The following is a 17,863-nucleotide window of genomic DNA, read 5'->3' as shown; positions in this document are numbered from 1 at the left end:
TACGTGAGTAGTCTCTAATGCTCCTCTACATTTTGGCCAATGAATTAATGAACTGGTATTGAAGTTGCATCAACAGGTGGGATGGTAGCCATGGGAAGAGAAAAGGACAGATGCAAGAAACTTCAAAAAGAAAAGAATAAAAGGGCTTGATTCATAAAAAACAGTGAGAAAAAAATCAAAATTAATATTCAAGTTTTGAAGTCTGATTCTACTTTTTCCCTAACTAGTCAAATAATTAATGTGTAGGTGCTTAAAAAATCTTTGTTCATATAAATGATTAACTGATTCCTTTTGGTTTTTCTTTATAATATTTTTCTCTTTCCTGAGGACTATTTTAAGATTATGTCTATACATAGAGGTAACCTTAGCAATAACAAATATTTCTTATTTGTATGCTCCTCAGTTATAACAACACAATGAGAACTAGATTGAATTTAGCAAGAAGTACTGAGAACCTATTGAGAATCAGATATTTTGCTAGGAACCAGAATATAAAGATGATTAAGTTCCTAAGACTGTGCACTTCATTAAAGGAATGAACAATTACTAGAGGTGTCAGGCAAGCAGACGAATAACTATGAAATTGTAATGGAAATATTATCACCTCAGAGCAGTATCTTAAAATACATTTTCATAAATAAGATCATTACACAGAAAAAGTAACTAATTATCCATAGTCGACTCCTGGATTTCTTCGGGCTGGCCTAATTTCTTCCATAACGCTTACATAATAGTTACCTTTTTGTCTGTTATATGCTAGACATAATTCTAAGCACTATTATCATATAATTGCTACTTTTCATATAAACCCTGAAAGTGGATATATTATCTTAGTTTTATAAGGTATAAACCCAAGGAACAGAGACCTGCCCAAAAGTTGCAGAACTAGACTTTCAGTTCATACCTGTCTGATCTACTATCCTGCTTCCTGACTCCAATACATAGTCAGCTTTCTCTATGTAATAAAATTATCATTGTTATTAACAGTATTGAGCACTTACTCTGTCTCCTCAAATACTTCACATCTATTCATTCATGGAACTCTCATTCTATAAATAAGAAAACTAAAGCTGAGAAAAGTTAATGAAAAAAAAAAATTTCCCAAGATAGCAGAGCTAACCTTAGGCAGGATTTTAACTTAAGTAGTATGACTCTAAAATTCAGGGAGTTTGTCTCAAAAAGGGACAAACCATTGTGTTGTATGGTCAATTCTGGAATTCTGTAGGTCTAGAAAGACACCAAACTGTAAACTCAATTGAAACAAGTCATCAGCCTCCATCTTGACAGAGTATAATACTAAAAACATGACACCTGATAAGCAATCAAATTGGCCTCACCCTGTCATGTGTTGACCCGACAAATGCTATCTCGGGTACAGTGATTCTTCTGTATGAAATAAACCAAAGCAAGGTGGGAAAACTGGTCTCTGGTACTTTTTGGAAGTGTAATAAAAATGGCTGATGGAGTCAAGTCTGTTTTTCCAGGGAATATAAGCTGTTCTGTAAGTTATGGGTAGAATTAGGAGATTTGATAAAAAGGTTGGAGAATGCAAGTAAGAGAACAAAGAAAACAAGGCATATCTTAGAACAACTAATCCTCACAGCATAGCCCACTAAGGAAAAGATGGGAACAGACAGGTTGGAGAAGAGGATGGGTAGAAAATAGAAGCAGATGAGGAGTATCAGCAGTATGGGTGGTATCTTCATGATATTTAACAAAGCAATCAAAGAATGTTTGAATCCTGCTCTGCCAACTTCTGTTTTGTGTCAGGTACTCATATTTTGTGCGTATCAGGGATTGTATATGAGGTCAACAAGATGCAAAGAAGAGAAAAAGTGGTGTTAGTTTACTGGGCCAGTGTCTAACCCCAATATAGGGCTCTCTGGTAAAGCAAGGCTGATACAGAGTATGTAAACAATAGTTTCAAATGGAGTCCTCAGCTGTTGGTTAAGGGTGACTCCAGATCCAGGGCATTTACTGCCGTTAGTCTGTTGGATGGAGAAAAGAAAGTGAAGAGAGAAAAGACACACGACAAAGAAGACAGCAACTTTCAGACAGGCTGCTTTACGAGTCAGCCACATGCACGGAATAGAGGAAATAGAGGAGAGAGCTGAGAGTGTGGGATAAGGTCCTGCATCCACTTGCCTTCCCAGCACACAGAAGAGTAGTGAGAGACAAGATACTGAGAGGCATGCAGGTTATGTCAGCATGCCCAATATGACACGGATTTAGTGATTCTCTAGGAGGACTCGGCGTACAGCTGTACTCACAACTAAGATTTATTACAGCAAAAGGACACAAAGCAAAATCAGTAAGTGGAAAAAGTATGTGGGGTGAAGTCCACAGGGAATGAGGCACAACTTCCAAGAGTCCCTCCTAGTGGAGTCAATACAACATACACAGAATCCCTCCAGCAACAAGTGATGACAAATTGTGAAGTGTTGTCTACAAGGGAAGCTCACTGGAAACTCAAAATTTTTGTTGGGGATCCTAGCACTTATCAAAATTCCTGACTCCCAGAAGAAAAGCAGGTGTTCAATGTAAACCTTATTGTTTACACAAAAGTTTAGTCATATTGAGCCACTTTTATCAGTTAGGGTGGTGGGAACACTCCCGAAATCTAGAATCCTGGATGCCAGCAAATGGCCAATCTTGCGAGCAGGACTTTCTTAGAAGGGTAGAAGTCACAGGTCTGGATGTTAACTTTTTCTGAACACAAGTATATGCACAATCTTTTACACACAATAACCATGCCTACTAATGAATGTGAGCCAATAAAAATTCCATACTCTGTCCAAATTAATATTCCCTATTTTTGAGGTGGAAGAAGGGAAAGGATTAGAAGAGAAGCAGGTCAAGCTGGAGAAGTATTTTTCTCACCTATAGAAAAGACACTCCAGGTTAGCTCAAAATCAGTAATAAGTGGGAAGAATAAAGATGAAAGCTACAAAAAAGGCACAGAATCTTCCTTCCCAGTCACCATATCCAGGAAAAGTAGACATGGATCATTCATAGCCTTGTTATTCATGGATTCCTTATGAGCCAGTCACCTACTTGCTCAATTTTTTTTTGGAACCCCCAAATCAATACTTGCTGTACTTCCCTGGTCATTTGCAAACCTGCACAGAACAATGAAAAATTGGAGTCACTTGAGGCCCATGTTCCTAGATGATATGAAATATGGCATCTCTCTGCCTTCTTGTTCCAGCTCCCATACTGCTGTCCTTTTCTTGGTCCATTCAGTGCCACATTTTTTGCATGTTTATGATTTTTCTTGGTGATTTTGCTGTTTAAAATGGCCCACAAAGATAATGAAGTCCTGTCTAGTGTTCCTAAGTGCAAGGTGGCTGTGATGTGTCTTTTAGAAAACATACTGTTAGATAAACTTCATTCAGGCATGAGTTACAAGTGCTGTTGGCCATGAGTTCCATGTCAATGGATCAACAATATGTATTAAATAAGGAACACACATATTGACTGGTTGATAAAAGTATCGTGGTCAGAGGCTCCCAAGAACCTAAATGGGTGTGTGTGCATGGCATCTTCACAGAACAAACTACCAGACAAACAAGACTCAGCTGTAACTACAGCATCACTACACACAGAAATAAACTCTATCTTTCAGTTTACCATAATGTTACCTGGTTCTACAATATACTGTTTGTGAATGGCAGCAACAGTGACCGTGGGCATAGAGGGACGTAGCTGGGCAGGCATGAGTCAGGCCTGCGTGACCCCCCCTAAGCCCAGAGACAAAGGAAACTCAACCAAGGATAGTAGCTTAATTCAGGGGTTGAATGGAAAAGAGACAGAAGCTGAGCCTAGGTTAATCCATTGACCTAAACAAATAGGCTACAGGACCCGGGAGGTTTGAGATCTATAGCTGCCTAGGATAACAACAGAAAAAAATAATGAAAAATATGTGCTTGAGAGTCCTAATAAAGGTTCTGGGTTAAAGTTGGTTTCAAGGAAACAGGTAAAGAATGGAGTCTATATTAAATGATGGAAAAGAGAAACTGTGAACATAGGACAGTTTCTGATCACAGGGTGGTTCCCGGCTCCCAGGGCTGTCTGCCCGCTGATCTACTTGGAAGCACCCTTCCGGTTACTGACAGGTTAAAGGGTAGGGCCAACACCTCCAAAAGGAAAGCTTCACAAAGCCCACACAGTTGTAACACATTACTAGACGTATTGTTTCCATCTGCTTTGAAAGACCAAATGTTTTTTTTCCCCTGTAAGTATCCCATCAGGGATTTAAAAAATAAATAATTAACTACTTCTCACAACCACCATAAAAGAAACCTAAGGCAAACAGACAGCTATTTTAAAAACTTGAAGCCTGCGTCTGTTTAGTAATCAAAACCTCCTACCAACGTCTTTTGTCAGAACAAACTGGAAATTTAATTTCAGAACTTACCTTGTCAAAATGCGTGCAAGGTGACTTTGAAATCTGTCACAATTAACAGTCACTCTAAGTCAAAGAAGTATTTTTTACACAATACCTTGGGTCTATATCTGAAATACAAAACCAAGTTTTAGATGTTTGCTTACATCTCCCAGTTTACGACACACATATCACAAAGCTGCAAACAGGGCCTCTGTAACACAAGCCACTTAAAAAGATTTCTTATAGATTTCATTGCCTAATAAAAAGTCTGATGAGGAACTTCTACTGTCACACATTTTCATATTTTTGAGCTCTGGCAAACACATTCCTGACAGCAGGGTCATCAATATGAATAAAGGAAGGCATTTTAGAGGAACTTTTAATCTTCAGGATTGAGATTTACATCAAAGTCTCCTTGATTTGCGTACCCCCAAAACATTTTTTTCCCAATTATCTTTTGTGGTTTTCCCTCACTGGCTGCTGCTGTTGAGTAATTTTACAACACTAATGCTATTAAAGCATGCACTCATGACCCCATTGTGACATAAAGCAAATAATGCACATAGGGAATGCAAGCACATAACTGCTAATCTTGCCTTTAAATGCATTTGAACTTGACCTATTGAAATGCCCATTACTGAATGCATGACAGCCTGGCAAAATACAGGAGGCAAGACACCATCTGAGGAAAGCAGATTCTTTGAAAATAAATCACTCAAAGGACTGCAATGTGGTAGGAATTGAGAACAATGCAGTACTACAGAGTGAAGTAACTTGCTTAAACCCTACAAACAAGGCACCACTTATAAAAGCTCTAAAATTAGAGCACTGTAGCAATTGATTTGGTCCATGAATGACTTTTAGATTAGAGAAACAATGAATAATAGTTTAATGTAACATTTATAAAGATGGGTAGTATAAAGTTTTTTACTCTGAAGCAAATATCTTTTCACTCTGCTGATGCAAAAGGCTTTCCCTCTTTGTGTACCTGGTGAGGCATACCTTAGGACCTAAAAGTGACCACAATCATATATACTGAAGCACTTTCACTCATCCTGTCCACTATCAAATTACAAGTTCACAGCCAATGCAGAAACACAACATGGAATGAATCTTAGAGAAGATTCTAGTCTGCATTATTCTGATGGGGGAAATCACACAACTAGTTTTCAGATGGTGCTGGAACACAGGTGTGTCTTTGAAAGCTTATGCCAAGCTGCTCATATCCCACCTATATAAATGTCAGGCAAACCTGTGAGTGAGTGATTCTATTAGTATTTTTTATTTTGTGTAATTCACAGATTTCTAAAAAGGGAGATGGTGATATGTTGGGAAAAATACCCCCTTGTCCATAGGGGAGACATTTCAAGACCCTCAGTGGATGCCTGAAACCACAGATAGTACTGAACCCTAGATATACTCTATTTTTTTCCCACATATACTTATCCACGACAAAATTTTATTTGTAAGTTAGGCACAGGAAGAGATTAAAAACAACTGATAATGAAATAGAACAATTGTAACAATATACTATAATAAAAGTTATGTGAATGTGGTCTTTCTCTCTCTCTAAAAATATTTTACTGTACTCACCCCTCTTCTCGTGATGATGTGAGATGGTAAAATGCTGAGGTGAGGAGACAAAGTAAGGTGAATAACACAGGCACCTTGACGTAGCGTTACGCGGCTACTATGTATTGACCTTCTGACCATACGTCAGAAAGAGGATCATCTGCTTCCGGGTCATGGTTGACTGCGTCAAGCCAAAACCATGGAAAGCAAAACCGCAGATAAAGGGGAATACTGCAAACAAAATCCTCTCAGCTGGAGTGGCTGTATTGGTGTAAATATTTATGGCAAACTCAATGTTTAGGTAAAACTGAAATCCTCAGTGATAAAGTATAAAAACTCAACGTTTAGACTTCATAATGAACATATTATATTTTATTAATTTTCTATGCAGAAAAAATATATGTAATTTTGACATCTTAAAATTGCATGAGTATTTCAATGGGCACAATTATGAGATGTAGGAATAATACCCCCCAAAAAACCCCCAAAACAAAAATAAAACCAAAATCCCAAACCCAGCATGAGAGAGATTTTAAGTATATTTGTCCAACCTTTTTTTGTTTAGCTTTTAAACACTATGTCATGTTCTAAAACAATAAAGGTTTTCTACAAACATACCATGTCTTTACAATAATAAAGTTACATTAAAAATAACTATATATAATTTTCCAAATCTTTGCAAGTATTGACTCTGTGTTAGCGCTTCCTCTCTAGCAAGGTATAAACCCACACCCCCATTTAGCCAGACAAGAATCAAATGCCACACTTGGATTGCTGAGGAATTCATATTTTGATAGAACTGTGCTTCCTCCCATTGCAAAACCGCCACCACTGAATGCTTATTATGAAAGCTGGAAAGTGTCATTATACATTATTGCAGAATGTCATTATCATTCAGGCAATTATCTCTCTCTCAAACACACACACACACACAATTTAAACACAAATATCTATAAAATAACACAAGCTTTAATGAAGATATATAGTGTGAAGTATCTTTGGTAAGAGTTAAAAAAAATTAATTTTATTCCATCTAGGAAAAAAATAATTACAGTTAAGTGCTTTTTTTCCTTCTATAGAATTGTTTCTAGTTCTAAGATATAGGTCTTGGTTTTAATTCAGTGGGATGTCTCATAAACACTTGCTTTTTCCTCCATCGAACCTTAAGTAGGATGGCTTATATCACCCTCCAGTAATTCCTAGCCTGACCATCATAGATCAATACAGCTATCTCTAGCCACATTGGGCCTGATCAAAATTACTTAAGCGGAATCTAGAAGGCAGCTATATTGGGCGTAACAGGCAACTTTGTTTATGGCAGTCTCAGAAAAACAAAGATAGATAGTGGTGATTATTTGCTTGCGGGTATTTCTCTACTTGCCCAGAAAACATAATTAAATACTAAGCCTTTCAGGTACAATGGATGGTGACTCATAAAAGCATGTGTTTTTACTTTCTCAGAGCACTGTTTCATTTTTACTATGCTAGCAAAAATCTTACTAAGGAAGATTTACCCAGGAAATTTCTCTTACCTCAGCATTTTTTCCCCTTCTTCCCCACATGCTTTCTCCATTACATCCCAGTAAAAGGGATGTAGGCAGAGGTAGAAATTACATGCATTTTCATGTACAGAGTCTAATACTCTTCAGGGATAAAGTCTACGAGTCTTTGGATTTCTATCCTAGGGCCTATTTACTCTACACGCTGGAGGTGGTTGGATAAAATGATGACCCTGGCACTCTCAGGATAATCAGAACTGCAGTCAATCATTCCTACTTGTGAAAGCAATTTCTACTTTTCCCAACTCTGAATGTGAATCAAATTTTAATGAGAAGAGAAAAAATGAAAGAAAGGTTCCTGTCAATGCCATTCGGTCAGCAAATGGTGGTCATCTTTAAAAGAAGGATATAATCACACCTGGTGGGTGGTTACGATGCTAAGCTGACCAAAGAGCTAGAATTTTCCTAAACTGGACAGTCCCTAGGAATCAAGAATAAACTGTGCAGTACATTGAATCACAGAACATGGAGTACAACTCAGGTCACATTCCAACATGTGTGTGGTAAGGTAGTTTACATCATTTTTAAGACTCAGTTGGAGAGGAAAACCTAGAAGATGGAACTGCTTTCTCTCTAGCCAATGGGTTGGCTGACATATATATTTTTAGCAGACAAGCAAGGCCCCCATTTTGTACACTGTGGAGATCTCTCACCACTAAAATGAATTATATAGTCATCCTAACTGAGAACCAGTTTCAAATGAATGTGCAGATATAGGTGAACAGACACTGTTATAAGACAGAACTGTTTCTCAGCATCTGCATTTGTGAAGAAGGTTTCATTCTCTGGGTGCAAGGATGAGAGCTGAGAAATATGACCTTGCAGTGACAGAATTTTAATGTGCAGTGTATGCAACTGAAGAAAGGCCTGGCAGACTCCCCTTCTTTATTGCTACATATATTAGAGCATTTACATAGTGCTGGTTCTCATCTAAATGACGGGGTTGTCTCCAGGTCAACCAGCAGCTCATGAAAGATCTAATTCTCCTAGAAGCCAGATGTAATTCTGATCAAAGGTGAAGCTTCTGTTAAAATTCTAGTCACAGTGAAAATGTGAAAGGACCCCTAGAAACAAACCAAACATTACATTCTTTTACATTTTCCCAAGCCACAGCAATAGCCAGTTCTGCCAAACACTTGAACATCTATCAAGTTCTGAAAAGAAAAGCATAATCACATCCTGATGTGTTCAGTAATTTTTCTTTCTTTGACTCCTTTTTTTTCTTCGTCCTAGTTTTGCTCTTCTGAGGCATTTCTTGCTCTTACCAATTCTTAATTTGTAGCCTAACACTGCAGTAAGATTACTGGTAATTTCTCTACAGTGTTTAAAATAAGAAATCCATTTTCAGATTTTATTAACAGGAATTTAACAATTTTGTATAGGAAAAACTAAACATTCTGTATATTCACTTCAAAGAAAATTTCTGGTCTCTGTTCGAAAGCAACATTGCTGAACTCTTTGCTTATTTTAAGTGACTGGCATGGCCATTTTTCTTTTTCTCTCTTAACGGACCCTTTTTTGCTAAGTATTTGGAAGTCTTCTGCTTCTTTCCTTTGGAAAACTTCATCTAGCTAGCTTTTGCAACTTTGTCCTTTGAGAATACCACAGTATGGGATAAAGAAGCTGGGGTAATGGAGTGGAGATTTAGACAGAAGGAGACAGGGTTCTTATTGCTCTGTGCTGGTTGAAGTAAATGTTCATTATGCTTGATTTCATTTATTTCCTGTCTCACTCATTAAAAAAAGCTGATTCTTTTCTCCTGAACATAATGGTCATGTGGGTAGAGAACAATAATTGTCTGTTTTAATATCAACATTTCCCTGGATGGTTAGAAAGCTGGGAAGTTATGACTTCTGTTTATGAATCTAAATTTAAAGTTAAATATTAGCATTTCCTAGAAACCATACTATTCCACATTTCTTCAAAGTTCTGGAGAACATAATCCCTTCGACACAATCATCATATTTTAAAAGAGATTTCTGGAAATAGGTTCTAATTGGCAAAACATAAAAGACTAACACATTTAGAATCAGAAGATAATGGGAAGAAGAGTGTGATTTTCTACATTTGAATCTGGAATTAACACATAGTACCTTATTTTCCACCTCGCACTAAATAGAGTTTACAGGGAGACTCAAACTAATGGGACTAGATGCATCTTATTAGATGTGTATGTCATGGGGAGGGGAAAGCGCCCTTCAGTAGCAGAGATAAGGAAGGCTGAACTCCAGTTTCAGCTCTGTGACAAACTCAATGAATGCCCTTTTTCCCCGCCACAGTAAGTGCAGTCGCCACCTGTCACCATAATGTTACTGCGATATGACTACATATTCTCTGCGCCATACATCTCAGCCAGTGGAGGACAGAGCAAGCTACCATCTTCCTTTATGCCTCGGTGTTCACGACCACAAAATATGAGTACTCCTAACTTCAGCCTTTTATGTTTTTATAATATTACTGGATATGAAAATGTCCTGGACTGCACACGAAAAGGAAATGTTTATCATAAGTAGCAGCTAAAAATGTGTCTCATCAGTTTGTTTAAAAACAACACCATTCCAGCTGGGTTAACCTTAAGGAAAAAAAATTTTTTTCTTAAGTCTTTTTTCTCTTTAGTATCATAAACATTCTTAGGCACTAGCATTATCTGTTGGTGACAATGGCCCATTTGCCTCTGACCAGCCTCTTTAGCAATGCCTTATGATTTCAGTCTATTACCTGCTGTGAATGCTCCAAGTAAACAGTAATTTGGGGAGTTGTAAGTAACTTAGATATAGAGAGTAAATCAATTCAGCCTATGCTTTGTCTATATTGCTTTCATTTTTTTGTTTTAAGTGCTTCTATTATCACAATCACCCAGCTGGCATTTTATGTTGCTAAATGAAAAAAAACCCAAAGAACAAAAAACTATCATTTCATTTTTAAACTGATTTAAAAAAAGAAAAAAAAAAGTAAGCCGTGAATACATGTGTGGTATGTATATATGTATTATATGAATCTAAGTCTTTTATTATTATGGATATATAAAATCACAGCCTTCCCTTGCATAAAGCAGGAGACCTAAAATTAAAAACTGAGGGAACGTTCTGTTGGATTCTCTGTTTGAGGGTATATAAAAAGAATTTCCTTGCCTTTGTCCACAGAGTTAATTTCATATTATAATCTTACAAAAAAGGATAGTTTCTTACAAAAAAATCACAAAAAATTATAAGTAGAGAGGCCTACAGTGACTGATTATTTTGGTCAGAGGTTCTTAAATTGGGTTCCTTGCTTTTGGAGATTGTGGGCTCCCCAAAATTGCATGTAATATTTTGTATTAATGTCATTATATTCATTTTTAATCAGGTTCTCAAAAAGATACATTATCCAGAAAAGATTAATAACTACTAATCTTGTCCAAATGAGAAGTCTTAATCTCAGCGTGGGAGCAACTTGCCACAGTCACACCATGGGCCAGTGACATCCACACCTGCAGAACTCAATGCCCCAAGACTCTCATGCTAGTGTAGATGCAAAGAGATTACGTTTCTCCAACTTGCATCATTTGTGAAAAAACACTGCCTGCTTTATTTGTTGCAAAGGTAAAGTGCGCTTATAGAGATCTCATGATACCATTTCAAGTTTAACATTTATTGTCACTGACATGAATGTTTTAAGACGTGTAGGACAAGACATAGCCCCAGAGGAAAAAAATCCCTCAAAACAAAACTCTTTTCTACATGCACGATGAAAACCTACTTTTATCACTACCTACAGAAGCAAAGGTGACCTGTATTTAACACTTCATGTTTGAATATCGACTAGAATTTCAAAGAGACAAGGCTGTTCATCTAGAATAACAGACCCACCTGGAAAGATGTTTCCTTTTCTGAAAAAATCTTCCACCTCTTTTACTGAAATTAAGGGGTATTAATATAATCACATCAATAAACTATGATCAGCAAAGAGTCAGTATTGAACATCAAGCCTCTACTAACTCAAATTTCTTTTTATTCATTCTTTCTGTTATGTGTTTTTATGAAAATTCTTTTTAATTTAGAAAGTGTTGCCAAGATGTACTGGTTATCAAATATGCCTTCAGAGCTAAATCTGTAGGAACATTGCACATTTCCCATATCTTTTTCTGACTCGCCTTCCTTCCACAGAAGGAAGAAGAAAGAATTCCAAGGGAAGGAAGAAATATCTATAAGTAACATGTTCATGGGCATTCAATGCTAGATGGTTTACCATGCTTGATTGCTATTGGTGAATCAGAGCAAAAAATGACAGCAGCATCTATCATGTTCTGTGAAACCATGCAAAATTTTAACAAAGGCAAGATAAGTCATTCTGCTTATTTCAGCAGTGTGCTCTATTTGATAGCAATTGATAGATGTCTACAAAACAAAATCACTAAAGGGCAAAAATGACTTAATGACTTAATTCTTTAAGTAGGGAAGTGGAGTTTTCCTCTGGGCCAAGAATGTAATGACCAGTGAGCATAAAGTGATAGGATCATCCAGTATCGTCCCAACAGTGACTTTAAACTCAATAATTTCCCAGCAAGATCCAGAAAACCAGATAGTGTAACAAATAATATTCCCGATTCTGAACTTAAATTCAAATAATTAATGAAGTATTTCCTCCTGTATAGAAAGTAAAGTACAGGGTGTTTGTTGTTGTTGTTCAGGAATGTGACTGCACTTTCAATGTCTCCAGTATAAAACAGTATGGGGTAAAAGAGAGATATCTTATATCTCAGTGACCACTAAGAGGCACAATGCTCTTCAGTTTCATAGTGCAAATTAAACAAAGTACCTTCAGAGACGAAAAATAAGACAGTCTATGCTGGGGGAAAAAGTAAATAAAAATAACGGAGGCCAGAATGCTGCACAAGGGAAAAAGTTATTAGTCTATATATTCCTTTATGATTTACAGTAATGGTATTTTCCTCATTACTATGCAACAGTAATAGATTAAGTAAATTGCAGATGAAAAGGACCTATTAAATCATCATATCTAATGCATGCAAAAGAGGGCAGATTTCCACAGAGGAAAAAAGAAGAAAGAAAAATATAAAAATAGATACTCTATTAACATCTACCAAAGTTCATTCAGCATTAAGTCCACAGACATCAAATAGAGGTATTAGCATCAGTAGTGAGGAAGAGGAGACACAAAGTACCCGTATTAATAGAGAGTCCTGTGCTGTATCTTCAAACATCTACTATATTTGCCTGGAGCTTTCCTAAATCAAAGCTACTCTGTTTATACTCACGTAGAAAATGTAATCTGAATTTCAATGCATTTTTAATTTCATCCAATCTTGCATTTGTTCAACCAAAAACAATTTAAAGAGGACCAAGGCTATCAGCCTCACAGTGAGCAAGGGCAGCGCCTCGCTAGGGAGTTCTGGAATCTGCCATAAAAATCAACAGTGTGCATCTAATGCTTTTCTTTTCATCTGAGCCCTGAAAAGTGAATCATCACAGCAAATATTCTTCAGGGCCTCTTTGGTTTCCAGATTAAGCATGTAATGTGACCTGTCATCTTGCCACATCCTCTGCATTTCCATTTTAAATAATCATAAATAAGAAAACCTTGTTACTCTTTGGCATGACACAGCTACTTGATTCAGCTGAGCTTCAAAGTCTTAGAAATTGCACTCATTCCTTGTTCAGAGTCCTGGTTCTTCCTAAAGTCTTTCAGCTGAAAGATTCCTTATTGTATTCAAATCTTGTCCCATATGGGTTGTTTTGGTTACTCAGTTTATGAAGAGTTTTAGAAATTGAATTGGGTCCGCAGCAGAAAACACCAACAGTTTTCCTGGTGAGAAAGAGGGAGAAAATGGAAAATCAGGTGGAAAATTAGGAAGAACATAATAAGAAGTATGTGTCGGGATCATGTTTAAGGTATTAACAAAGTTCATTTCTTGCTGCTTTGCATACTGAATTAATTTCCCAATTATTTCCAAATGTAAGTGATCACCATGAAGATATTTTATGTACTTCGTGCCTTCCTTCCCCGCTAGAATTCAGGGCAATTCAAAGAATGTAACTATGAGCACAGATTTGCTTATTATCAGACAGAAAGTGAGCCGTCTACCCTTAGCCTTTCCATTACATGCAGAAACCAAATCAAGAGCAGCAAATGATAGATGTCCATACACACTGGATCATATCAGTCTTCTCTTACTAGATGTTTTATATGCATTTTTCTAAAGATCCCATGAATTGTCATGGGCAGTGATGAGTAAAAGAAAGAAAAGCTATTACCAATTTGAAAGGATAATTCTAAGTAACTAATTTATATTCATGTTGAAACAAAAGCATACTAATCTGTATATATTTTCCTTTTTATTTATGCACTATAATAACCACACCAAATGCCAAGCAGGTTTTATTGTTTGCTAACATAAAATTTTAGTCGATAAATTATACATATCCCTAACAAATAGACTAAATAAATCCCAGGAAATGACTGGTATTTCACATCAACCTTCCTCCGAAGTTTGTTATTTGCATTGAATTCTTCCTAGGATACCGAAATGATTAACAATTCATATCATATCTTGGATAAATATAGTATGTCCTCATTATCTTATCTGAGAATAAGTGGTGCTGAAAAAAACCCAGTAAATCCATTTAAGTGAGTACCAAGATTTTATAATAAGTCCTTAAAAAAATGGTTTTACTTAAATTTTTCACCTTGAAAAATGAACACAAAGAACTACAAAAATAGAACTTTCACTTGCAGCCATGATAGAGTAGTTAGGATGAGATTTACCCTCATGCATTGAAAATCTAGGGGAAAAACCCAATATATGAGAGACGTATATTCAGATACTGGAGAGTAGGTAGAACAGAACAGTGATTCCTAAGAAAAAGAGAAAAACCAAGGTGAGAAAACTAGTTGCTGGCAACTGTCTCTGCTTATGACCTGGAGGCATTCTACAGGCTGCAGCACAGAGAAACTCAAGCCAAGATAGGGGGGTCTCACTGAGTTTAAGAGACAAAGAATGGAATTCGTGGAGGACTAAGTTCTAGAATTTGTGGAAGGGAAGAGAGATCTACAGAAGGAAGCTCTATCCTCAAGTCTTTGGCTGAGTACTGATGTGCTCATGTGTGAGAGGAAACTACATGAATCTGGATAAAGAACTAGCAGGGAGCCATAAAGCAAACAATTCCGAGCTGACACAAGGTTGTAAAGAATTCATAGTCCCGCAAGCCAGAACGGAAAGATCTACATATCATATGTGGGCAATGGGTAGTGTTCTAGAAAGTTATCACTTTACCTGCAAGAGGCAGGGTGGATGGTGGTAAAATTAGCCTTAGACTGAAGGTGCTCTGGATCTATACCCAGAAAGATCAAACTGAACCCAAGTCACAAAACTACATGCCAGAAACAAGTCCAACAGTATTGAAAAGAGAAGATCAAAATTTGGCATTTAACATCTAAACTTCACAATGTACAGTACTCAATAGGAAATCACCAAGAATTTTATAAACTATTACTAGGAGTGTTATGGGCTGAATTATGTCCGCTCAAACTTTGTTATGCTGAAAATCAAACCCCTAGTACTTCAGAATATAGTTGTATTTGGAGATAAAAGCTATAAAGATGTGATTAAGTTAAAATAAGGCTTTAGAGACTTATTTCAATCTGACTAATGTCTTCATATGAGAAAATTGGATACACGAAGAGACATGAGAGAATGCACACGCTCAGAGAAAAAGACCCTATGAAAAGACAGCAAGAAGGTGGTCATCGGCAAGGCAAGGAGGGAGGTCTCAGGGGAAATCAGCCCTGCTGGCATCTTGATATTAGTCTTCCAGCCTCTAGGGATTTGAGAAAATAAATTTCTGTTGTTTAATCCACTCAGTCTGTGGGATTTTGTTATGGAAGCAAGTCCTAGCCAACTAATACAGAAACGGGCCCAGAATGACAAAAATGATGGACTTATCAAACATTTCACTGAAACAGTGATGAGAAACATGCTGTATTCAAAGGTAAGCATCAACATGATGAAAAAGGAAATGGAAGATTTTTTGAAGGCCTAACTGGAAATTCTAGAGATTAATGCAATATTTAAAATCATAAATAAACTGACGGGTTAACAGAAAAATAGGCACTGCAGAAGAAAATATAATTAAACTTAAAGACCTAGCACTACAGTCTATCTAAATGGACCACACAGAGAACAAAATTAGGAAAAAAGATGAACAGAGGCTCAGTGACCTTTGGCACAATATCAACTAGTATAATATAGAGGTAATTGTAGTCCTGACATGAGAGAAGACAAAGGGAAAGAGGAAAAACACGTAAGAAATAGTTATCAATTTCCCCCCCAAATTTGATGAAAACAAATACATAGATCCAAGGATCTAATGAACCCCAAGGAGAATACACACAAACAAAACCATGTAAGTCAACTTATAATAAAGCTGAAAACCAGGGACAAAGAGAAAAACATAAAAACAGCTGAAGGGGGCAAAAAGACACATTACAAATAAACAGAAGATGAAAGATGGAGTTCTTGTCAAAAACTGTGCATGTCAAGAGGCAATGAAGTGATAGCTTCAAAGTGCTGAAAGACAAGAGAAAATCCAACTATTCCATACCAAGCAAATTCTACACTAAACACAACTTTCCAAACTGAGGATGGAATATAAGCTTTTCAAACAAAAGGGGAGAGATTCATCACCAGCAAACAGTACTATCAAGTATATTAAAGGAAATTCTTCAGGAAGGAGGATGAAATCAGATGGAAATTTGAATCTACCCAGAGGAATGAAGAGCACAAAAATGGTAAATGTGTAAATATAGTGTGTATTTTGTCTAACTTTTAATCTCTTTGAAATATAATTGATTGATTTTAGCTTCATCAGAATTACTTGAGGGACTTCACAGACCATAGACCATCCCTAGAGCTTCTGATACCAGAGATCTTGGAGAGGGCTCAAGAATTTGCTTTTCTAACAAGTTCCAGGTGACACTGGTCCAAGGAATGCAGTTTGGGAACCAGTGCCTTAAAGAAATCGCTAAAAGCAGACAGACAAACAGAGAGGTATGGCTAATATGCCAATATAGGAGAAAAAAAATGGCATCATAAATGTGCTCAATCCAAAAGAAGATAGATGAAGAAAGAAAAAGAACAAATGAAGTAAATAGAAAGCAATAGTATACTGCTAGATTTATCAAAGGAAGCCAAGAACACTCAATGAGAAAAATACCATCCCTTCAATAAATGGTGCTGGGAAAACTGGATATTTACATGCATAAGAATGAAACTGGACCCCTATTTTACACCACTCACAAAAATTAACCTGGTAAGAATTAAAGACTTAAATGTAAGATCTGAAACCATCAAAGTCCGAGAAGAAAACACAAGGAAGAAGTCTTTGACATTAGTCTTGGAGTTAATTTCGTGGATATGACACCAGAAGTACAAGCAATAAAGCAGAAATAAACATGTGGGACTATATCAAATTAAAAAGCTTCTGTACAGCACAAGAAATGATCAACAAAATGAAAAGACAGCCTATGGAATGGGAAAAAATATTTGAAAACTACATATCTGATCAGGGGCTAATATCCGAAATACATAAGAAATATACACACAAAATAACAAAGACAAAAAAGAAAAAAGAAAAGAAATAATAATTGAATTAAAAAATGGGCAAACCCTGAATAGAAGTTCAGGCTATTTTCAAAACAGCCAAAAGGCACATGACAAGGTGCTCAGCATCACTAATCTTCAGGGAAATGCAAACCAAAACCACAATGGGATATCACCTCACACCTGTTAGAAAGGCTATAACCAAAAAGATGAAGAGGCAAATGTTGGCAAGGATGTGGAGAAAGGGGAACCCTTGTGCACTACCGTGGGAATGTAAATTGGTGCAGCCACTGTGGATAACAGTATGGAGGTTTCTCTAAAAATTATAAACAGAAGTTCCATATGATCCAGCAGTCCCTCTTCTAGGTATATTTCCAAAGGAAATGAAACATTATCTCAAAAAGATACTTGTACCTCCATGTTAATTGCAACTTTATTTACAATAGCCAAGACATGGAAACAACCTCAGTGTCCATCAATGGATAAATGGATAAAGAAATCATGATGTGATATACACATATATTTATGTTAATTATTTATACCACACACACACAGGGCAATATTATTCAGCCATAAAAAAGAAGGAAATCCTGCCATTTATAACAACATGATTGGAACTTGAGGGCACTGTGCTAAGTGATACAAATCAGACCAAGAAAAACATGATCTCGCCTATATGTGGAATCTAAAAAAAAAACCCGCAAAACCCCCAAAACCCAAACTCATAGAAACAGAGAGATTGGTGGT

The 17,863-nt window shown here is 36.7% G+C and overlaps 1 protein-coding gene across 3 annotated transcripts in view; it reads right to left on the bottom strand.

The window, feature by feature from the left end:
* Nucleotides 1-6,309: 6,309 nt before the first annotated feature.
* NOX4 (NADPH oxidase 4) overlaps nt 6,310-17,863 on the bottom strand; it is a 183,579-nt gene continuing 172,025 nt past the window's right edge. For all 3 annotated transcript variants that reach the window (XM_057316663.1, XM_057316662.1, XM_057316664.1), the window contains one exon: nt 6,310-13,323. In XM_057316663.1, the coding sequence (XP_057172646.1) occupies nt 13,203-13,323 (121 nt within the window). In that variant the 3' untranslated portion in view covers nt 6,310-13,202. The remainder of the gene's footprint in view (nt 13,324-17,863) is intronic.

This window comes from Ursus arctos, unplaced genomic scaffold, assembly GCF_023065955.2.
Source record: "Ursus arctos isolate Adak ecotype North America unplaced genomic scaffold, UrsArc2.0 scaffold_22, whole genome shotgun sequence".
Classification (NCBI taxonomy): domain Eukaryota; kingdom Metazoa; phylum Chordata; class Mammalia; order Carnivora; family Ursidae; genus Ursus; species Ursus arctos.
Note: the sequence above shows the minus strand (reverse complement) of the source record. Positions and strands in the feature narration are given on the sequence as shown.